This window comes from Mesoplodon mirus (assembly GCF_964341445.2).
Source record: "Mesoplodon mirus genome assembly, chromosome: 2".
NCBI classification, from domain to species: Eukaryota; Metazoa; Chordata; class Mammalia; order Artiodactyla; family Ziphiidae; genus Mesoplodon; species Mesoplodon mirus.
In genome coordinates, this window is record NC_138977.1 from 166,928,383 (window position 1) to 166,952,552 (window position 24,170).

Consider the following 24,170-nt stretch of genomic DNA (forward strand, 5'->3'; position numbering starts at 1 on the left):
GGCTGCCATCGGAGTGGGGTGGGGGAATAGGTAGTGGCTACAGAGCTTAGAGTTGAAATTGACTGAAATGAACCATAATTTACCATCCAAGACTTCCTCTGGAATTTGGCAGCCTTCAATAGACTCCAGGGTTCCATAATAGTTATAGCAGACAGATTCTGCCTGTGCAATTCATTTTCAAGTGGGGAGATAGATCCTGGTACTCCCTACTGTTCCACCTTCCCTTCCCTTTCCTCTTTGAACTGAATGGAGACACCTCTTCATGGCATCTCACAGGTAGGATAGCTTGACCAGCCTTCCTTGAACACCCAGTGACAAGGAGTTCACTGCCTCAAAAAGAAACATCATCTGCTATATATTGAAAGCCTACCATGTCACTGGCAGGTGACATAAGCTCTCCTTTATTGAGCCTACTCAGTGCTAGCCATCATGATGACCATCACATCCACCCAAATGAGGTGGGCGTAATCCCCTCCCCATTTAACAGAGCTGGGAGTGAGGCTAAAGGAGCTTGAGTTGGTTCTCAAGGGAGAGCACTTTTGAACTGAGGTCTCTGAGTCCAATCCAGTATCAGTCCATACTGCCTCTTGATGACATATTTAAGATCATTTAAATATCGAAATGGAGTAACTGTGGTTCAGGCATCCAAAATGGAGCTGGGTGGACTTTGTGGTTGCAGTTTCAGACATGTTCCTGTGTCCCTGAGAAGTTGAATTTTCTCTGAATGGTATCAAACTCAAGGATACCACCAGCATTACATTTGCAAACATTATCTGCTAGCAGCTGCCAGTTGCAACCTTGTAGTTTCAAAATCCCCTCTGCCCCTCACAACACTGTATTCATTCAAACCCCAACCAATCCTTCCTGAACAAGCACCTTTACTTCTTGCCAGCTCCAATTCTAATTCCTGACAAACAACTTTATGTCACCATGTGTTTTTATGCCTTTATTATCTTCCCTTATTTTCTAGTCTGGTGGAACACAATTCAAGTGCTCCTTTCTTATCAAACCAAACTTGGGTCTGCTCACCCGTGTGCAGTAAAGCCAATCTACTAACACCAGCTGTGGTGAAGGAAAGTGCAGCATTTATTGCAAGGTGCCAAGCAAGGAGTCCAGGCAGCTAGTGCTTAAAAGACCTGAACTCCCAAATGGCAGGAAATGTTTTCAAAGACAGGGTGAGGGAGAGGGTTGCAGGCTGTGTCATCAGCTCATGGACATTCTTCTGACTAGTTGGTGGTGAGGTCATCAGGAGTCAACATCATCAACCTTCTGGTTCCAACTGGTCTCGGGTCTATGGGCTTGTGGGCAGCACACAGTTAACTTCTTCTGCCTGGTGGGGGTTTCAGTCTCTGCAAAACAGCTCAAAGGACATGGCTCAGAATATTATCTAGAGCCCCTGGGGAGGAACTAAAGGTCATACACTTTGTTTAATTGCTAAACAATTATTATTTTGTTTTGCTTGACTATTTTCCTTTGTTTCTGCATTTTCTCACTTATCTGATTACATTTATTATTTGCAACTTGGGGAAGGCCAAGGAGACTAAAGTTTTTCTACAAACAAGAGGCAGGCAGAGGACATGGTGGGGTAGGGGTGACTGTCCTGGCAAGGTCCCATAGGGTCCTGCTTGGTTACATCTTTAATCTGTGTCTCCTGGGATGCACTCCTAACAAACCCCAAATAAACACCTCTCTAATCAGGTGTCCATTTCTGAAATTGTGGTTAACACTCTAAAGGGCTATGGGGACTCAAAGGAACTCAAGACCTGGGCTTTGTACACAAGGGTTTGAGATCTTGCTGGGGAGAGAGAGCAAGAGTAAATTCTCATTTAGAAGAGGGAGGAGAAGTGGTGGGTGTCACTGATCTGACGTGATGGCAGTGGCGTTTCAGGGAGGGAATGAAGGTGTGCAGGAGCCCCTTCTTCAGGAAGATGGGAGTGGAAACAGGCATTTCAGATGGATGGATGGTGGGTTTGGGCCTGGTGGTTAGCCGTGAACATGCTCTCAGGACTGGCTCCACCTTCTCCCTTTTCCCCTACAGCCCTTACATAGGCACCAAAAATCTGTAGTTTGCACTGGGGCTTAGCCACATTTCTTGGACGAAAGCTAGTTTCTAAATGATCTTTTCCGTCAGGGTGATTTGAAGTACGCTTGGCCAACTTTATGTACTTTGGACTCATCTGGAAAGCTTGTTAAAATACACATTTCTGGGCCTCACCCTCAGATACTGTGATCCAGGGTATCTGGGGTGGAGTCAGAATTATCCTTTTTTGAGCTCCCCAGGTGATCCTTCTGGTCCTCAGGCCACACTTTGAGTAGCACTGATTGATACTGCGTTTCATCATTAGAGAACACCAGACAGCTCTCTGGTGGTTTTAGTTTGAGAGGTTGTCAGTAAGCAGTCTGTGCTAAAACCCACCCTAGCTTGTGACGTTGTTACTGAGTCCAAGCTCGTACTGCTTGCTGTAGGACAGGCCAATAAATCAAGATAGGAGCTGTTGAGGCAAGGAAAAGCGACTTTATTCGGAAAGCAGCAGACCCAGAAGATGGCGGATTAGTGCCTCAGAGAACCATTTTACCCGAGTTAGAATTCAGGCTTGTTTTACACTAAAAGGGGAAGGGGTGCACTGATTGTTGCAAACTTTTTGGTGCTGGGATCCTTTGTTCTTACAGGTCTGGTCACAATGTTCCTATAAACCTCACAACAGGACAGATATCATTCTCTGTTTATCTCTATATGAATGGCAAAGTGTTACACCTCTAAAGGTCAGAGCCTTGAGAAGGGGCTATCCTGTATATTTCAGGCTGTAGGCAACATTCTTTTACAAAAGATGCAAAGCCAGCGTGACTAAGCAGAGGCAACAGAGCACTAAGGTTAGTGCTAACGGAATAGATTCAACAAGAGAGCCAGGAGCTATGGAATCTGGGGGACCTGGATCATCTTCTGACCCAAACACTTAGGAGCTGGGTGATATTGGACAACTCACTTCTGTAAGCTTCAGGCTACTTCGTTTATAATTAGAACTAAAACTGCTGACCTCATAGGGATGCAGTGAGGATTACAGGAGGGGAGAAGTGAAAGGCACAGAACCTTCATAAGAAACAGATTTGTTAAATGTGTCATAGGTTTTTCGTGCACATATTTTTCAGAAATTCAACTGCAGGAACCCTCCCCTGACTTCCACCACCCCACAGCCTTCTGTGTCTCTCATATACTCATCAAATGGGTCGTCTTGGTTTCCACCACTGACACTGAGCTCCTAGGAGGCTGGATCTAGTCTGTTAGCTCACCTCTCCCCCATCCAGTGTCTTGCACAGTGCTTGGGACATAGTAGATGATCAATGAATATATATATAAATCAGAAGAAATGCGTGTAGAAGCTGTATCAGTAATTCTCAACCCAGATTACACATGAGAATTACCTGGGATACACCTCAGAAATTCTGATTTAATTAACCAGAGGCCGTGTTTCTCAACCCTGGCTGTACATCAGAATCACCTGGGAAAATTTTTAAATCCACATGCTCAAGCCACATCCCTAACCAACTACATAAGAATCTCTTGGGATGGGACCCAAACATCAGTATTTTTAAAAAGATCCCCCCTCAGGTGAATCCATTGTGTAGCAGGGGCTGGCATCACTGGGTTAGATGCAGAGACAATTGATTGACACATGCAGTGGGTTATTAATGTGCTCTTAGATACAGACAAATCTTAAAGGTTAAAATTAAGAGGGGAATGAGTCACTATTTTGTGTATGTCTACTAACATTTTTTAATTTTCTGCCATTTCTGATTTTGGTAATTTACCTTAATTTCTGTGTGTACAGTGTCACTTTCTTTCGTGTCCACTTCTCTATCTCTTTGGCTATTTGCTATTGTTACTGGGTGACTGTGTGTGTCAGGGGGGGAATAATCTCCGCCCCGCCCACCCCGCCACCAAATTTATGTTCACCTAGAACCTGTGAATGTTTGAAAATAGGTTGTTTGCAGATACAATGAAATGAAGGTGAGGTCATTCTTGCTTAGGATGGGCCCTGACCCAGTGACTGGTCTCCTTAGGAGATAAGGGGAATTGGGACACACACACAAAGAGAAGCTCCATATGAAGACAGAGGCAGAGACTGGAGTGATACATCTACAAGCCAAGGAAGGCCAAGGATTGGCAGCAATCATTGGAATCTCAGAGAAAGGCCCGGAACAGACTCTCCCTCAGGCTCTCTGGGAGGAACCAACTCTGCTGACGTGTTGATTTCAGACGTCCAGCCTCCATAAAAGTTCGAGAACACGTTGCTTTAAGCCACTCAGTTTGTGTGATGTGTTACAGCCGCTCTAAGAAAATAATACAGAGACTTCACTGACATCTGTAGTTTAGATCTATTTTTCAATAAGAAGATTAGAGTCATAATTCTGAAATCATTCTTTTATTGTTCACACACAAATCTGCTATTTTCTGGACTTTCTCTAACTAAGAGTCGAAGTTCCCATTGGATGAAATGTGCCCAAATTCCTGTCTTGCTCCAAAGGCTAAACTGGGAAATCATGAATGTTTTACATATTTAAATTTTCATAGAAGGCTCAGAAGATTAAAGCAAAACTTCTAAAAAATAGGCGTGCGCGCTTTCCACTCTTAGGCCGGTCAGTGCATATTCCATGTGACCTCACTGAACTCTGTAAGCTCCTGAACGGAAGGTTTCTTTCCCAATATTTGGAGATGCTGCAGGTCATGAACTGATGCAGTTGGAGCTGTTTAAAAACTTTGTTCAATTTGTCTGGGTGCGTCAATGTCTATGAGAACCAATATTGGCATTTTCCATACTGGAGGCTTGATGTCTACAAGAACCAGTATTAGCATTTTCCATACTGTAACAAAAATAAATGCACCAAAAACACCATGTTATTTCTAAGATGAAGCATTTACATCATGGATTACAAAGACAATGTAATGGTCGTAAAAAGTATATAACAATTCGTTAAATCTATAAAGAAAGTAAAAAAGTATATTTACATTTTCTTCCCTTTAAAAAACCAAAGATCCAAACAAACATTTTATATATTAATAAATTTAACGTAGACAATTTTCATTCATTCAACAAGGATTTCTTCGGCATTCTCCATGTGCCAGCTCTCATTTTAAGAGGCATCAGCATTTATTTTTATCCAGTCATATTTGTTGTTGTTATGTAATTTAATGTTATTATTTTAGTTTTAAAAGTTTGTCACCTAATAATAAAGCCCTCCCCAGTCCCACCTTAGAAATATGGCTTAAAAAAGAAAAGGCTTACTTTTTTCATGGGTATAGTTTCAACACTATAAAACACAAAAAAGGGAGATAAAATGATTTTTCAATTACAATTACAGCTCAACAGCTGCATCCCCCCACCTTTTTACTCTAATACAGATGCTGAAAAAGCAAATTCAGGAGAAACACATATTAAGAAGGAGGTAAATGAAGTCAAAACGCACACTTTTTTTTGGGGGGGGGTACGCGGGCCTCTCCCTGTTGTGTCCTCTCCCATTGCGGAGCACAGGCTCCAGACACGCAGGCTCAGCGGCCATAGCTCATGGGCCCAGCCGCTCCGCGACATGTGGGATCCTCCCAGACGGGGGCACGAACCCGCGTCCCCTGCATCAGCAGGCGGACTCTCAACCACTGCGCCACCAGGGAAGCCCAAAATGAACACATTTTGAATACAAGTTCACCAGGCACAGAGTGAAGGGTGGACCACGGAGCCAAAACGAAAACTAGTAAAAACAGTTATAAAGTAAAGTGCCAAGTCCCTGAGACAGAGGAACTGCAAACAAGAAATAAGAAAGCTGGTTAAGGAAGCTGAGATGATTAAACAAGGGGAAAAAAAGTTAAAATAAGCACAAGAAAACCAGTACAAAAATTTCATCTGAATATGGATGACCTATTACACTAATATGTATAAAATGGATAACTAATAAGAACCTGCTGTATAAAAAAATAAATTAAAAAAAAGAATGTCATATAGTTGTAATCATAAAAAAATCAAGTTTAATCGCATCAGAGCCATTCTTTAGCAAGTGCTTGGAAGGTAGCGCCACTTAGAAAATGATTCCCCAGCCTCTTGTCTACTTACTCATCGTCATATACATCTTCAGAATCCATTCGACGGTAGTACTTAGCCAGCTTTACAGCAAAAATGACAGCCGGAAGTAAAAATGCGGTAGCTTTTCCTATACCAAACCAAAACAAATTCTGCGGGGGAAAAAGGAAAATCATGAGGATTAGATTCTTGAAGATGGGAAATGGAAAACAACACTGGCTTGGGGAAAATAACTTTATTTTGCAGTTTTTTTAATGGATTCTAATTTTGTGAACTTAAGATAAGCCGGCCACTGTGTGAAGTGCTACCTATTATTATAATTCATTCCATCTTTCTGAAAACATTGAATAGATCCTATTGTCATATTTATTTTACAAATGAGGAACAGAGGCAGCAAGTGCTGAAGCAAGGTTTAGCATCTAGGACACCCCCAAACAACAGCTAACCATCCCACTAGATGGCCCCTGCCTTTGAGGCCAGCCGTAAGAGCATGGACAGCCTGCAGGCCTGAGCTCAGATCCTTCTCTGAGTTGTTTTGATGTGAGGGTGGTTCACTAAACTTCCTGGCTTTGCTCTGCCTCTGAACAGTGGGATTGGCAGCATCCTCATCCTATAACACTACTGTGTGAAGAAAACAGATGCAATGCTTGGTATATAACGATGCCCCCAACAAACGTTCCATGATGAATTTAACCAATCTTTAAGGACAGTCATGGGCTGAATTCAATCCTGTTCTGCCTAGAAAGCAATGTTAAAGTATTTTTTAAAAGACATCTGCCTATATTCCTAAGTCAGATGTCACACAGAAACCTGGCTTTACGTCTTTTCTCGAAAAGTCTCAAGTCGGAACTCGTAATGCTGAGCCCTCATTCCCACAAGGCAACATCAGCTGGAGCTGAGTGATGGTTCTTCCTTCAAGAGGGATATCTGTCCTCAGTCTGTTGCAGGCCATACCACTAGCTCTTACAGGGGTGATACCCAACATTATTTAACCTGACCCACCAATCAGAACAGAGATGGCTGTGCAAAACCAGTATGGCTCTCTGGGTACCAGACACTAGCCAGCGTCTGGTCTTGGCCTGTTTTGTAAATCTACAACCTTCCAGATCCTAGTAGAGGCTCAAGTCTGCGGCCCCTGCCTTAGGATAACCCTGTAACACTCCAGCAGCCCTCCCCAGCCCACTGGGAGGTAAAAGGCAGCTCGGACATAAAAACAACTGCCCAGACCCTCATGTCTCGGCCACTGCACTTCTGCTTTGTTCCTGGTTGAGTTTAGCGTTGGACAGAGTGGCATCACTTGGCCCAGAATTTTCAGTAAATTTGTTTTCCTTTCCCACATATTCTTTTATTGGTAGATTTCTACGCTTTCAACCTTGTTTTGAGAGGCTTAGAGCTTTATGACAAGCATTCCTTTTACTGGAAGCTGCCTCAATCCTTCTGGGTACAATCAAGATATAAAAGAAACATGTTTGCCAGCCAGGAGTCTATTTTCCTGGCTGAGCCAAAGGCCAGAACTCTTCCTTACTCTTTAAATCACCTGCTCCAAAGCTCTAGACTACAGTCTTCCTGAGCATCCTCCAGGCCTCCCCTCCAGTGGTCCCCGATTGTTTTGGAGATGCACCTGCTAGTTGGGTGATCTGACTGGTTGAGGGCAGGCAGTGGAGACTGGGCACAAGGAGAGCAGTTCAGAATGAACCAGCCTAACTAATCTAGGGCTCCCCTAATGAGGGCTTTAATCAAAGCCCTCAGCAGGGCCTCCAAGCAGCAGACAAAAGGGTACAAAGTCAGGAGGGGAGGGAAGCAGCCAGGAGGCCAAGGCGGGGGATCTGCATGGCTGGGAAAGTGGCAGGGTCATTTCCATCCAGGTACAAAAGTCCCTCCCAGAGAGAAAAGTGATAATGGAACAGAGAGATGGACGGATAGAGAAATCTGAATGTACTGTGACAGGCAGCTATCTGATCATCCTTACGGCCTGTGCCAGACAACACTCCAGATGACAGGGTCACAGCAGTGAACACACAGCTCGTGCTCACGGAGTTCAGAGTCTAGTGTGTGTTGCGGCGGACAGGTCTTACCAAAGAGCCACACCAATGTACAATACAAACAGCAAAAACATCTCTACAGGAAAAGCAGAAAGTTCCATGGGAGTATATAAAAGGGAGCCAAATGTAGTTGGGAAGATCAGGAAAACCTTCCCAGAAAAAAAGGCATGTTTGAGCTAAGACCTGAAAACGGAACAACAGCTAATAACAGCGAACATTTGTGGAGTGTGTTAATGTACCAGGAAAGGTGTTAAGGGCTTTCCATGTAGTCTCTCTTTGAACCATCAAAACAACCCTATTAAGGTGAAGAAGCTCAGAAAAGATATTTTTCCACGTCATGGAGTTCAGAAAATATAGAAGTGGAATTTGAATTCAGAGTCTGTGTTCTCAACCATTATATTATAAGACCTAGAGGAGTCAGCTAGGTGGGGTATGGGTGTAGAGGGGAAGAATGAGAGAGAGAGAGAGGGAGAAGGAGCTTGTGTCTAATTTCTAGGCAGCAGAACTGGCATATGCAAAGGCCCTGGGGTGGGGAAATCTAGATTTTTTTTTAACATCTTTATTGGAGTATATAAAGAAATGAAAGAAAACACTGAAGCACAGTGAGAAAAGTGATCAAATAGTACAAAATGTGCCAATGGGCAGGTACCCAATCATGCAGGGCCTAGAGCGTAACATTAAGGATCCTGATCCTTCCCGTGATATTAACAGTAAGCCACTGAGGTGCTTTAAGTGAAGGGAATGAGAGGACTGACTCATGGAGAGAGTCAGTGTATACTGAGGAGTGAACAGACCTGAGGAATAAACTTGGTTAACTGGAACTTACCAGCCCAGTGGTAACATCTTAAAGGGCTGTTAACCCAAAAATTAAACTAAGTTTGCTATAGCTTTAGGGTTACATATATAGCTGCACTAAGAGTCCTTTGGAATATTGGCAATCTGCACACCAGTGATGTTCCTTTCTAATTATTTCAGACAAACAGTTTTCTTCATGAGGGTCTCTTGACTTCTGTAAATAAAATTCAAGTAAGGAATGAAGATATGCAGCGAGGACTTTGACTTTTCTAGCTTATTAGTGTCAGAACACATTCATCTACATTTTAGATCTTAGGTCTTGGATTCTACAACTGTAATAGACCCAAGCAGAAACCTATTTTATATTATAGTGTGAACTACCATCTGAAAAAAAAAATCAAAGATAATGAGTTTATTGTGTTTTCTTCTTTTGAAAGATGAAATTCTTACCAGGGGGTCAATAATGTAGCTGCACAGAAAGACATCAATAGCCGAATCTAGAGCGGTGGCCACTGGTTTGCAGGCTGCCATTTGCTCAGTGATCTATGGGGGTAAGAAAAACAGGCAAACTTAGATAGAGCTACACCCACAAAATTCCACAAGAATAAAATTAAACACCCTATTCACTTCTGGCCTGTTCACAAAAAGAATTCTTAGGCCCTCTGAATATGGAGCTGAGGGCTGATTTCTATGGATGAGTTCTACAACATAAAAAAGTACGTACTTGAAAGGAAGACCCCGATTCTCTCTGAGCCTCGGGTTTTAGTTCCCTGGTTTGTTATTTGGGAAAGTAAGATGCATCTTGCTGGACTCTGCAGAGACTTAAAGAGTATATGTGGTCAGCACAGTACCTCAGTCTGAGTTTCTTACCCGCCCCCTTTGTAGTCTGACAAAGGATGTGGGAAAAAAGTGGAAAGTTAGGTAATGAATAAGTCTACATTTGAGAACAGGGGTTGGCAGACTTTTTCTATAAAGGGCCAGAGAGTAAATATTTTAGACTTTGCAGGCTCAGCTGAGATGTATCTGTCGCAACTGCTCCACTCTGCCATGGTGGGGTGAAAACAGCCACAGACAATATATGAACAAATGGGTGTGGCTGTGTGCCAATAAAACTTTATTTACAAAAATGGCAGGATCTGCTGACCTCGTTTTAGAAGACAGAAAGCAAAGTACTCATTACTGAGGTAAGACTAAACAAGTTTAATGAATCACAGACAGATGCTCCAATCCCATCAGCTTAAGAAAACTATATTCATTCATTCAAAAAACTCTGGAGTAAGTACAATAAGCTAGATGCTAGCTCCTGGGGTGGGGAGTGCATCTTATTTCTTTTCCTTTATTGGTTGGCTCACCTCCCCCTTTTCTTCCACCTCTACCTTACAAGGCAACCCATGTTAATAACATTATGTTTCTCCAAGCTCAAACAACCGTATACACTCTCTTTATAGGCTTTTTCACTGTTAGTTTTATAAAAAGTGGGTTAAGGGTACACGTGGATCAATGGAACAGGATAGAAAGCCCAGAAATAAACCTACGCACTAATGGTCAATTAATCTATGACAAAGGAGACAAGAATATACAATGGAGAAAAGACAGTCTCTTCAATTAGTGGTGCTGGGAAAACTGGACAGCTACAAAGAAATGAAAAGAATGAAATTAGAACATTCTCTAAGACCATATACAAAAATAAACTCAAAAGGGATTAAAGACCTAAATGTAAGACTGGATACTATAAAACTCCTAGAGGAAACCATAGGCAGAACACTCTTTGACGTAAATTGCAGCAATAGTTTTTGGACCCTTCTCCTTAGAGTAATGGAAACAAAAGCAATAATAAACCAATGAGACCTAATTAAACTTAAAAGTTTTTGCACAGCAAAGGAAACCATAAGTACAACAAAAAGACAACCTACGGAATGGGGGAAAATATTTGCAAATGATGTGACCAACAAGAGCTTAATTTCTAAAATATACAAACAGCTTATACAGCTCAATAACAAAAAAAACAAACAACCCAATCCAAAAAGACAGAAGACCTAAATAGACATTTCTCCAAAGAAGACATACAGATGGCCAACAGGCACATGAAAAGATGCTCAACCTCGCTCATTATTAGAGAAATGCAAATCAAAACTACAATGTTGCATTACTTCACACCAGTCAGAATGATCATCATCAAAAAGTCTACATATAATAAATGCTGGAGAGGGTGTGGAGAAAAGATACTCTAATTCTCCATTGGTTGCGTGCACCACTGGAAACTTCACTCTGCTCCTCCACTTCTCTCTACTGATTTATTCATGGAGACTTAACTTTATGGACCGAATTTTGTCCCCCAAAGGTTCCCATGTCAAAGTCCTAACCTCCCGTACCTCAGAATGTGACTGTATATGGAGATAGGGTCTTCAAAGAGGGAATTCAGGTAAAATTAGGTTACTAAGATGACTCTAATCCAATAGGACTGGTGTCTTTATGAAAGAAATTTGGACACAGACACAGAAGGAAGACCACGTGGGGACACAAGGGGAAGACGGCCACCGACAAGTCCAGGAAACAGGCCTCAGAAGAAACCAACCTGCCGACACATTGATCTTGGACTTCCAGCCTCCAGAACTGTGAGAAAATAAGCTCCTGTTGTTTAAGCCCCCTAATCGACAGATACACCAATGACATAGCAGGTTCAGTGCTGCCCAGGGCGTGTACAAACCACAGCTGCAAATGGACTCTAACGTAAGGAGCTCACAGTTTGCCAGGGGAGACACAGTCGAGGAGACCAGAATCCCTACAGCAATGAGGAAAGGGAACCTGGGGAGAATGCAAGGGGCATGCTGTCCGCGGTGGGCAGGCCCGGGAAGCTGCCCAGCATGGACACACTTGTGCTGAGTCTTATGGTGCCTCCACTTGTGGCTCCTACATTCAAGGTCCTTTTACTTACCTTCTGTCTAATTTCTGTGAATTTAATTTGATTTCCTCCTGATTTTATCCTAGAAAATGACTATCCCAAGACATAGCCCCCTTATGTTCATCAATGATAAACCACTTACAGAGAGCTTGACCCACTGCAGATAATGTTCAAAGTAGCTCATTATCGTATTCCCATACTTCTTACTTTCCTGGAAAGACATCAAAGAGTAATAAAGCCATTAAAATGACTCTACCATCCTCTGTAATCATGCAGTTATGGTCACACACCCACTTATTGGCATAACAACTTACTTCAGCAATAATTGTGGAGATTTGGTTTGTGATGAAGTCCTGAGCAGAATCCAAAAAGAGAATGATATTGGTCACTTTCACCTGGAAAACACAACGGTCGACACGGTATCAAGTGATAAAAGAATTTCATCAGACAGTTTGTATATTGATGCGAGTACTGTTAACTCAGCCCCACACCCCAATGACTTGCTAGTTAAGACTCTACTAGCTGTTCATGATTAGTGACACCTTCCCTGGCTTGGCTTCCCAGGAGATGGGTATACATCCCCACCCCATGATGGTGAGCTTGGCTCTGTGACTTGCTTTGGCCAATGGAACACAGATAGGGTGGCACTGTACTGGTTTTCTAGTGTGAAAGTTTGTGTGTGGAAGGTACTGAGGTACTGAGGTTTGGAGGCTGTTTGTCAAGCAGAATTATTTCTGTAAAAGTGACCGATGTACCACCTACACTTGCATCCTACACATCCAAAAACAGCTTTCTCTTGTGTACATAACATGCCAGGATGCGGTCTTCATTTACAGAAGTCCTTGTAGAAAGGAGAGGGTGGGAAAACCCAATCTGGTGTTTAAAATGGGTGGATAACTGAGACTTGATTTACTTAAAGTACCTGCAAAACCCAACATCTCTGAAAGTCTGTGTGTGCTTTTGTAACAAGACCCCAAGACAGAGAAAGAAAACAAATCCTTACCCCCAATCCACTGCTTTTCTGTTGAAGCTCCTTCAATTTTTGGTGCACAGCACTCTGGTGAATAAACACAGATCACATTTCCTGACCTATAACGTGAAGCTGCAAGATCACATGCTTTGTATCCCCCCACCCATAAGTCAGCCATCAAATCCGACTTTACTCTGTAATAGTTTCATTTGAGAAAAAACAACAGACACGAGGAACAATATGCATCTCACCTATTTGGGTATAAGAAAACCTGAAGAAGAAAATTGGGATACATATTCTAGAGCTTCAAAGGGCAGCACACCATGTGTAAGGTAGCCACAAAACGCTTTTGAATCAGGTTTGCTCAAAGTGGCAGGCATTGTTTACAGTAAAACCTGTTCAACAAGAGTGGCTTGATTTGCATGGTTTAGATGAGGAATTGGCAAACTTTATCGGTTAAGGACCAGATAGTAAATACTGTAGACTTTGTGGACCATACCCTGTCCTAATCTCTCAACTTTGCCCTTGTAGCCAAAAGCAGCCACAGATCATCTGTAAACTAGGTGGGCCTGGCTGTGTTCCAGTCAAACTTTATTTGTAAAAACAGGCAGCAGAGGAACTCCTGGTGGTCCAGTGGTTAGGACTCTGAGCTTCCACTACTGGGGACCCAGGTTCGATCCCTGATCAGGGAACTGAGATCCCGCATGCCGCACGGCGTGGCCAAAATAAATAAATAAACAAATAAGTAAGTAAATAAATAAATACAGACAGCAGGCCGGAGGGGGCCCACAGGCTGCAGTTTTCAGGGCCCCAGTTTGCTAAGCCCTGGTTTAGATTGTAGGTCACATCCACAGAACAACTTGCCTAATTGTAGGTTGCCCCAACTCTGAAAAGGCCAAGGAGTCCTGTGTCTACTTGAAGGAAAGGATTTAAGGAACATGTCAACACCAGCTTAAAATGTTAACATATTTGTGCTAGGCATAAAGTATAGCAGAGAGAGAACTGTGATGAGTGCAGCACACAAATTAAGAAAATTGTAGAGGAGGACTTTGTGAATACTCCACTGAATTAGAAAGGCAGGAGGAAAAATGAAGAGAGAGATGGTAAACACTAGTTCTAGAAGATTCTGCAGGTGGAGTCAAACAGACGAATAAGCTTCTTCAAACCTGAGCAGGCTGACTCTGTAACCTGGTTCCCATGCAGTCTTCCCCTTGACGACTGCAAACATGACCCTCCCACATGCAAGCATAGTAATGATGGCTCCTTTTTGCAGAGTCCCTCTGGGAGGTCAGATCCTTCATGTCCAAGAGCCAGGTAAGAGTGAGGCAAGGACCCTTCCCACCATTTTTAGATGAGAAAACTGAAAGCCACAAGACTTCGGAGAGGCAGAAGCAAGATTTGAAATCAGGTCGACCTGACTCCAGAGCCCATGTTCTTTCTCTGTTACAAACTGCCTTTCTGGCATTTAGGAAAGAAGCCAGAAGGCAGAGAGGAAAGAAAAGACAGGAAAAGTGAGAAAGCTGGACGGAAGAGAGGGGCAAAGAACATCAGAACAGGGAGTAGGGCTAAATGAATGTGGAAAGAAAGGACATCGCCTTGCCTCACATATTTCATGGCAGGGTATGAAGACAGAGAGTCTGATAATAATAAACTAAGTAAGAGTGAGTCCAGCACTTCAGCTGCTGCATGGCTTAGGGGAGCCTATTTACGGCCATGGAAATGAGAGAAAAACATAGGAGGCAACCACAGATTTAAAATAACTGTTCACACTCAAATGGAAAAAGGCAACAAAAAGGCAGAAAATCTGTGGTGAAAATTGAAAATGTGTCCTCTTCAAAGCTCAGCTACTATCATTTATTTTAAAAATAGCTCAATTTCTTAGCCTGAGGTCAACCAAATTTGACCTACGCGCGACATATGAATATATCATTAGGCTAGGTGAAACAGAGTTTGCCCAGGTCACAGCGAAATATCAAAGGTTGTTGACTGTTACCATCAATTTTTGCAAAGGAATGATTTCCTCACGGTGAATATTTCTTAAGATTCCTGCTTTATTTTTCAGGGTCTGTTTCAAATTTCCTGGGGGCTACAAAGAGAATAAATAAACATTAGTAGCTGTTTCCAGACTCTGGAGCACTCTCTCTAATCAGGACAGAAGTATGCAGCCCTTCTTATATGATGACGAACTTGGAGGGACGGTGCCAAGACACCCTCCTTCAAACCATGGAACCATGAACTCTCAGCAATAATCCACCTGCATCAGTTCTTTCTGAGTGCCTGAGGCTGCCTTCTCTCTCTCTCTCTCACTTCACCATAATAAAGCCACTGTAAATCTGCTTTACAGTAGCTATAGCTCCATTTTACAGATGAGAAAACCAAGGCTCAAACAACTGAGAACTTTTATTTAACTCACACTTAAACCGTTTTTAGTATAGTAACGTCTAACAAGCATTACTACTGCCTCCATTTAACAGATGGGGAAACTGAGGCACATAGGGGTGAAATATTGTGCCTAAGTTCCCACAGCTAGGAAGAGGCTGACTCAGGGTTTAAATCCTGGTCTTCCCCCCAGAGTCCAGGTCTGCTGCTTTGTGAAAGGGACCAGTTACAGCCATTAGTCACCAACCAGCAGAGAAGCTGGTAATGGGGAAGCTTATGGGGCTTGGATGGTGTCTTTGCCCTCCCTTATCCGCTCATTATTGGCGAAGCAAAGCACCAAACAGGATCTCCCTCCCATGTCCTCAGTTACCATTCCCTGCACTGCAAGAAAATGTGTGCACAGGTGTTTGGCAGTGGAGGGGTGGACGGAGTGAAAGCAGGTCCGGTGCTAAAGCAGTGAGGGCAGCAGCACCACGAACAGAGGCTGGGAAGAGCCTGCACCCCGAAGCTGCCCTGGGAACCTTTACACGCTCACGGACTGTGGCACCATGTGGCAATGGCTGCTGATGGGAACTTTCAACATGCACAGAGTGGCGTGTTTAAACAAGGGTTACTTGTGGTACAAGGAACCTCTTCCATAGCTTCTCTAAGAACGGTACTGACATTTCCCATCTACAACAATGACAGCCTTGAACCAGACCGTTTGAACTCACCAAAGGGTTGGCTTTTACTTCTAGATCATTTGCAAATGAGAAAAGATTCACTTTTGTGGGATTTTTCCCAGTCTACAAAAGAGGTGTAAAAAGCTGTGTTATGGATATGGGATTTTTGAACCTTAACAGCATTTTAATAAGCAACAGAGTGAACATGAGTCCATAACCATAAAGTAAGGCTAGACACTCTAAGGCTAGACACATCTGCATTCTTATTTATACATACAGTATTATTTGTATTCAACCATAAAGAGAAATAAAATACTGATACATGCTGTAATGTACATGAATCTCAAAAAACTTGGGATACATGAAACAGACCAGTTAAGGTTATCAGACACAAAAGGTCACATACTGTATGATTCCGTTCATATGAAATATCCAAAATAGGTAAATTCATAGAAACTGAACACAGAGTGATGGTTGCCAGGGGCTGGGAGTGGGAAATGAGGAGCAGTTGCTTAATGGGATCGGGGCTTTCTTTTGGGGTGATGAAGGTGCTTTGGAACTAGATAGAGATGATAGTTATATAACATTGTGATTATACTAAATTCTAGTGAATTGCTCAGTTGGTAAAAGAGTTAATTTCAGGTTGAGTGAATCTCATCTCAATAAAAAAACAAAAATAAAAACAAAAAACTAACAAACAAAAAATATTATACACACACACACACGATGCCCTAACTTTTCCCCAAAAGATCAAGTGCGAACATATGGGTCATACCGCAACCATGAAGGCACCGTAGTCTATTTTGTCTATTCCCGAAGAACCGAAATCCTTAAGGATTTTTCTTCCTGCCTCATCCAGCAGAACTATATTGTCAATTCTTATATTCATATTTTCAAAATTATTATTTATGTTTCCGGTATGCTGCATAATAAAAAGGAAAGATATAAATAAATCCACTCTTCTCCAAAAACATCACCTACTTAATGCTTTAAAAGAGCAATAAAATTACACAGGCCAAAACAAATACACATGTACCTGACTGGCGCTTCTTCCCCGGTTCTCTTCTCTCCCCTCCCATTCCTTCCCCGCCTCCCTGCCTTCTTCGCTACACCCTATGCCAAGCACTATGTGAGGAGGTGGAATGCAAAACCAAATCATATTGCATCTCTACCCTCAAAGATCTCAAAGGGAAGAGGCAGTGTCGTGATAAAGGCACATGAAATGCATTGGGACACCAGGGACAGAGCCTTTCAAGGCAGGAGGCTGGGGAGGGCAACAGAGAGGAGGTGACTTCTGAGCAAGTCTTGACAGACAGAGATGCCGAAAGGGGCTGGGCAGGCTGCTTTCCAGGGGAAGGAGGCAGCATGCACTGGACTTGGGTAATAGAGAGACTTGAGATCAACGGGAACGTGGTTCATGATTTGGGGCCTCTCCCACCATACTCATCATGGTGCACCAAGAAAATGGCACGTGGCATAATGAGTAAATGAGTAGAGGGCATCGATTAGGGCTTGCTTGCAAAATTATATTTTATTTATAAATATATGCAAGCTGTATTTAGGGAAGAGAATCTGAAATTTGTATACAGCTTTCAAATAAACCTCTTCACATCTGAAAATCATCAGGCTGTTGTGGCCTCATGGCAACCCTGGAAGCCTTCTGTGATGCCTCAGTGGGTAAGCCATGGCGTTTGGGGAACAACTTCTCCCCTTGATTTTCCTCGGTAATTGCTTCTATATCGGAAGCCCGGAAGAAACAAGGTTCCTTAGGTTCTCTCCTGCACAGCTGAGAAGGCCAGAAGGCCTCCAGGTATGAGGGAGTGGGCACAGCCTAGGCTAAGGGTGCCCTAGGCCTGGGCTGCTGAAGCCCCCTTGCCCCTTCCTCCAGCCAGTGTGCTCTACAGGGATCTCTCCTTAGTGTCTGAACACTCAAGACTTGGGTGCCGGTCTGGGCAAAGGAGGAGGAGAGGTCATTCATTCCCTCTCTCCCTTCCATCCTTGTCACTCTGTCTCTTGTTAAAGGCCTATCTGGGAGCCCTGGGGCCACAGTCATCATTCATAAGGAGTGAGGACTCTGTGGGCCACGGTTCTTATCCCCACTCAGGGATGTGACAGAAAAGGATGGCTGGTCTGGGAGAGTCAGTATCCCTGGGAAACAAGTGGGGTTTGTGCCTCCAGGAACAGGGACACTCAAAGGATAAATTCTTTCCCTGTGAAGTGTCTGCAGGGAGGCCCCTGGAGAGGATCTTCCATCATCTGCTAGAGAAACTCATGCCTCAAGAAAGTCAACTGGTCGGGGGTGATGCAAATGCTTTGGAATTAGGTAGAGGTGAGAGTTGCATAGCCTTGCAAATGTACTAAAGTCACTTTCAAATGGTTAATTTTTATCTTATGTGACTTTCATCAAAAAAAAAAAAGACAACTGAATTTAGTAAAGAAATGACAATTTTCTGATTGGTTCTAATTACTCACCTCTTTAATGCTGAGATGTTCACTGATATTGTAGGTGTTCTCTAGCTTAAGTGTGGCATAAATGCCTTTATTTTCTTTGCAATCACTGAGGGAATAAACAGAGAAATCAGGATCCAGAAAGGCAGTTGTGGCTACCTCTGTCCACTGCTAAGGATGGAGAGAAAGGCGAATTGTTCGTCTTTGTTTAATCTGTGACCACAGATGTGGCATCTGGTGTCGACACAGAAGGCCATCACCAGTGGCTGCACGAATCCCCCAGGTGCCCACCATTCCTGACTTTGTTCCCTGTTTTACTAAATGTCCCATGTTTGCAACAGTTACACTAGGACTGGTAAATACTACATCCTTCTATCTGTGTCCTTTGTGTTCTTTCCAGTGCTGTGAATAATAACCAGTTTACAAATTGGGAAGAAATAAACTCTAATCTAAAAAAACAACAGATGTCAGAAAGAGGTAAGTTACAAAGCATTATCATTAAAAGATTTCATAAAAGATTAAAACTCTATCAAGCCCCTGCCAGACCATCTCCCTCCATATTTCCAGGGTTGAGCTTCCCCTACTAAACTTAAGGTTGGACTAAGGGTAGGATGGAGATAGGGAGGGGGCAACAAACATCCAAACGGTCGGTCCACTTTGGCTATAAACCTAACTTGGCCTCACTTCTCCGTGCTTCTTTAAAATGTGACAAACGCTTCCTCAGCTTAGCTAAGCAGGGTGGCCTCATCTGATGCATATCCTTGCCACCCAGATGGCCCCTTCCTGGGGTGCCTCTTCCTTGTGCAGCAGCCAAGGCCCTCCAGTCCCGAGGGATGCCTGGGATAAGCAACTTTCCCACAACCCCAAGAGGTGTGATACTCCTCTTCAGGGAGCCCCAAGTAGGTTGGCATTGGAACAGAAAGTCTGATACACTAACCAACAGAGGTAAGACCAGAGAGTTCCACAGGAGCCAGAATCACAAAGAGCTGGCAGACCAGGCCAAGGAGCTCAGCCTCCTCCTCTGAGCCTAGGGATGGATTAACTGTGCACAGAAACTCCAATGAATTGAAAATGTCTACCAAGAACATGCTGTTGAGAAGGCTCCTGTGACCCTCTGGGCAAAGTAGAAGACCACAGTTGATGACCAATGTCTGCCATGGAGGCGAGGTGTGAGTAAGATTGACACCTGTGCTGCTTGTTTGCTGTCTCATTTGCTAGAGGTGATGGGGAGCTGGTGATACTCAGATTACTATTATCATCATCCCTATTGAAGTGACAGGAAGTGGAACTGCCCAAGATCACAAAGGCCCCAGTGGTAGAGCCAGGACTGGAGCCAAGGCAGCCTGATTGTGCAGCCTGGATCTCCAGCTGCATTGCAATTAGCATGTCTGAGATTTGGACCTGATGAAAGAAATGTTCACATATTGAGGTCTCGGGAAGTCATTCTGGCTTCTACATGATTTAACTCAAATTTTATGCTAACTAAAACAAGCTGTTTGTGGCCTGTCAAACACACACTGTACATCGGCTTTAATTATGAAAGAAAAGGGTGCATTGACCAGAAGTAAAGAATGTCCATGTTAAAAATAAAGATTAAATATCTCCCTCCCTGGGACATCTATGTTGGTACTCCTTTGATGATAAGACTCCCTTCCCAGGTGCCAAGGCCATAGTGATTCACTGTGTATATCCTGATCTGTTCTTTTTTTTTTTTTGAAACCTTTAATGAATGTATCCCTGACTTGTTTAATGTTCTTTGTTCTGACAAGACATAAAACTATTCTGAAAGCCATGGTTTTCTGGAACAATTCCTCAAAGCTATCTGAGAGGCTGTCTCTGGGGCTATAGTCGTCAGTTTGGCTCAAATAAAACTCTTTTCTGTTCCTATTATAGACTGTTTATTGATTTTCTTCTTCTTTTTTTTTTTTTTTTGCCACACCATGGCTTTCGGGATCTTAGTTCCCTGACCAGGGATTAAACCTGGGCCCTGGCAGTGAAAGTGCCGAGTTTTAACCACTCAACCTCCAGGGAATTCCCATGTTTACTGACTATTTCCATCAACAGACCCATCCAATGAATTCTTGTTATATGGCATTCACTTGGGGCAGGGTGATTCTTAAACAAGAATTTCTTAAACAAGAATTTTAGGGTCACTGTTACCAGTGAATTCTAGTAATGAAGACAGGGCAGCTTGGGACAGCACCATCCTAAGGCCTAGAAGGCTTTCAGGGAAAGGATTATCTTTTTGGTCTTACTGCTAAGACCAGAGAACAGCTTACTTCTAAAACTGGAAAGCTGACCATTAAAATTAAAGACATGTTGAAAGCAAAAGTCTCATTGTAAAAACACAACATTCTAAGTAGCAAAAAATGCATGATGCAATTATTTATACCTGTAAACTTGTTCAAAAGTGAGATGAATATCTGGTTTGTTAAATACCATGCCAGAAAGATAGTATTTCCAATCCGCATTTAGTAAATATGGTGTGTCCAAAACCTAGAACAAATTAAAAAACTTTTTTTTAAAGACAGTTTTACACTAACATACATGCATATAATAAAATGAATATTCTGTTCAATATACGGTATCTGGGGGATTTTTATATCATGATTTTCCTCATTGATTTTAAACTTAAAATTAGAAAATAATAGTGTGATTGGAATAAAGATATCGACCACTGGATAGCATCAGTAGGAATTATTGAGACTACTTTTTGGGGGGAACATTTCATTTTAGTAAAATAAACACATTCGAAATGGGAGAAAAATAGATAATTTGATTCAGAATATCTAATAGAAAGCCATGAAGCAGTAGACCCAGATCTTCACTACTTCCCTCTAGACAAAAGGAATTAAATCTGGCACAATCTTTGACTTCACATTATGTATATTTAACGTGGGCTAATTGGTACATGACTGTATATACACTTATGGAGTGTAAATGGTTTCAAAATACCCTCTATTTTTTAAGAATTCCTTTTTAACAATTTAACACAGTACAAAAGATGATGAAGTCTGGTTTGGTGTGTTATTATTATTTTTTATCAAGAGGCCAAATGGAGATAATTTGACAAGCTGATGCTCCCGATTTAATTTTCTTCAACCGAGTAATTAAAATACCACCAGCAGGGCTTCCCTGGTGGCGCAGTGGTTGAGAGTCCACCTGCCGATGCAGGGGACACGGGTTCATGCCCCGGTCCGGGAAGATCCCACATGCCACAGAGAGGCGGGGCCCGTGAGCCACGGTCACTGAGCTTGCGCATCCGGAGCCTGTGCTCCGCAACGGGAAAGGCCACGACAGAGGCCCGCGTACCACAAAAAAAAAAAAAAAAAAAAAAAAAAAAATACCACCACCACAACTGGTTTATTTTAGCAAGCATTCACCTGATTTTATAACAGATTTGAGGTCAAAAAATATATACAATAAAATAGGAAAACAAATTATTTTTAAAATCAGAATCTAGAGAAAAACACTGGAAAGCCAAAGTTAGAAGACAGACATGTAGATCAAAACTTCCTCATTAACTAATGAAGCTAAACTTGCACCTGGTGCCCTAGAGTGTGAAGTAGTTGGTTTTAGATGGAGAAAGTGAAGCCTGAATTCAATTCCCAACTACCTCGTCAGATTTCCACCAGGGACAACCCTCAGCTATGAGGTGTGTCATTTATCAGTCTCTTTCACTTCAAATTTACGACCCTCAAACCATCTGTGTGGGCAACTGTCATCTGGGAAGTTATGTGAAATGTCAGAAACCTCTTGAGGTATAGAAGGAACCCGGGAACTTATCCTCTGATGTTCTGCATTTGGGAACTACTGCTGAGGAGAATTGTATTCTCCCCAAATATTACAATCAACATTGACAAGCAAGCCTTAATTCCTGGTACTGATTTCACTTACATTAAAAAAAAAAAAAAAAAGAATACAGTTGACCCTTCAACAACATGGGTTTAAACTGCGAGGGTCCACTTATAAGCGGATCTTTTTCGGTCGTAAATACTACAGTACTGCACGGTCCAAGGCTGGTTGAATCCAAGAAAGGAGGAACCATGGATACGGAAGGCTGAATATAAATTGTATGCAGATTTTGAGTGTGTGGAGGGTCAGCACCCCTAACTCCCTGTGGTTCAAGGGTCAACTGTACTGCCATATTTTTTTGCTCTGACAAATAGACGGAACCTCAACCTACTGAATACAAACCACCTGCTCATCTTTTTGCTCTCAAAGAAACCCACAAGAAAGGGGAAAATAAAAGTTTTGGCTCAAGCTCTTTATAATGGGCACAAAAACCATGTTTACCTGGAATAACATTTTGTTTTGGTAAGGTTCACACACCAGTTTTTCCACATTTCCACCAACAATAAAAGTCAGAACCACGATGGTCATCAATAGCCAACAAAACAAGAAACTGAATCCAACCCCGCTGGAAAAAAATAGAAATAAAGTTAATAATTCTACAAGGAATTATTCAATATTACCTACTAGTCCTTACTCATGCTACCTATTCAATGTATAAAATGACCTGGAGTCTTCAGCTTTCTGCAGGTTAAACAGGTCGGCCTACCGAGGGGTGCAGACAGGAAGTACCAGGCACTTGTTTAGGGAACACTTAGGACTGAGTCCCTCGCCTGCTTGCAAGCCCAGAACAGGGGTTCAGACATGGGCTCTGGAGTCATTTGAGTGAACCAGGGCTTTCCAGCGAGGGAGGAGGTTGTAAGGCAGTGTCAATGAAAAAATGTTGCCTGCCGTATCAGTAAACAAAGGATGTTGCAGCCATCAATCCATCACATTATATCTGCCCCATCAGTGAGCACTGAGGGAACTCAGGATAAAAACAGGATGCCCACCATCAAGTCATCAGCTGCTGCAGCCACCTTCCAACGGGGCACCCTGAGAGACTCAAGATGAGAAAGCGCAGGATGCTGGCCCCAGATAGCTGAGGTGCAGGGCAAAGGAATGATTTCAGTGAGCCCAGACTCTTGCATCTTCCATACATAGAAAAGTGCTAAATTCCTTAACTTGGGATGTCTGGTTTTCTTTAATGAACAGTCACCTTCTGATGTTCCTACCACCTGGTCTTTGCTGCAGAAACTCCTCTGTATCCGGGCTCCTCCCTTACCTCTACGGAGCAGTCCCTCAGAGCGATCTGAGAGGCTGCCTCCTGGGCTTAAGTCCTCAGTTTTTTTTTGTTGTTGTTGTTTGGTTTTTTTTTGCGGTACGCGGGCCTCTCACTGTTGTGGCCTCTCCTGTTGTGGAGCACAGGCTCCGGACGCACAGGCTCAGTGGCCATGGCTCACGGGCCCAGCCGCTCTGCGGCATGTGGGATCTTCCCGGACCGGGGCACGAACCCATGTCCCCTGCATTGGCAGGCTGACTCTCAACCACTGCGCCACCAGGGAAGCCCAAGTCCTCAGTTTTGTCTGCCGAATAAAACATAATTCTCAGCTTTCAGGTTGTGCATTTTTTTCAGTTGACCGTAGGAAATGTACTCTTGGGAGTCTGAAAGGGGCTGACGTAGCTCTGCATCCAGAGAGATGGCAGAGAACGTCAGTGAACGGCAGCTGGAGAGGCGGGTAGGGGCGAGCTGGGTGGGGCATGGGGGATGCAGGGAGGGAAAGCTATTGAAGGCCTTTAAGCACCAGAGGAACACACCCCCACTTCTCTCTGAAGAACAGCCCTTTTGGCAGAGCGTGAAGGATGGAGGGACAGGTGCCTATGTGGAGGAGGATGCCACCAAGGAGGCTGCTTCTAGCCCCGGATGGTGGCCTGGTGCAGCTGGTGGTGGTGGAGGGGAGCCAACGGGTGAAAGAGGTGTGACCTGGGAGGCAGATGCAGCAGGACGTCGTGAAGACGTGCACTGGAGGTGAAGGAAAGGGAGGGCAAGGGGCACCAGGGCTTGTCAGCAGC

At 43.2% G+C, this 24,170-nt stretch overlaps 1 protein-coding gene across 2 annotated transcripts in view; it reads right to left on the minus strand.

Annotated features, from left to right (window-relative positions):
- Positions 1–4,424: 4,424 nt before the first annotated feature.
- PROM1 (prominin 1) overlaps positions 4,425–24,170 on the minus strand; it is a gene marked incomplete at its 5' end in the record, with an annotated part of 105,632 nt that continues 85,886 nt past the window's right edge. Inside the window, 13 exons of one of the 2 annotated variants that reach the window (XM_082641367.1) lie at positions 4,425–4,860; positions 5,283–5,307; positions 6,102–6,220; positions 9,356–9,448; positions 11,950–12,018; positions 12,122–12,202; positions 12,811–12,864; positions 14,771–14,863; positions 15,870–15,941; positions 16,594–16,740; positions 18,291–18,375; positions 20,659–20,762; positions 22,563–22,686. In XM_082641367.1, the coding sequence (XP_082497493.1) occupies positions 4,846–4,860; positions 5,283–5,307; positions 6,102–6,220; positions 9,356–9,448; positions 11,950–12,018; positions 12,122–12,202; positions 12,811–12,864; positions 14,771–14,863; positions 15,870–15,941; positions 16,594–16,740; positions 18,291–18,375; positions 20,659–20,762; positions 22,563–22,686 (1,081 nt within the window). In that variant the 3' untranslated portion in view covers positions 4,425–4,845. The remainder of the gene's footprint in view (positions 4,861–5,282; positions 5,308–6,101; positions 6,221–9,355; positions 9,449–11,949; positions 12,019–12,121; positions 12,203–12,810; positions 12,865–14,770; positions 14,864–15,869; positions 15,942–16,593; positions 16,741–18,290; positions 18,376–20,658; positions 20,763–22,562; positions 22,687–24,170) is intronic. The other variant, XM_082641366.1, reaches the window with a different exon arrangement.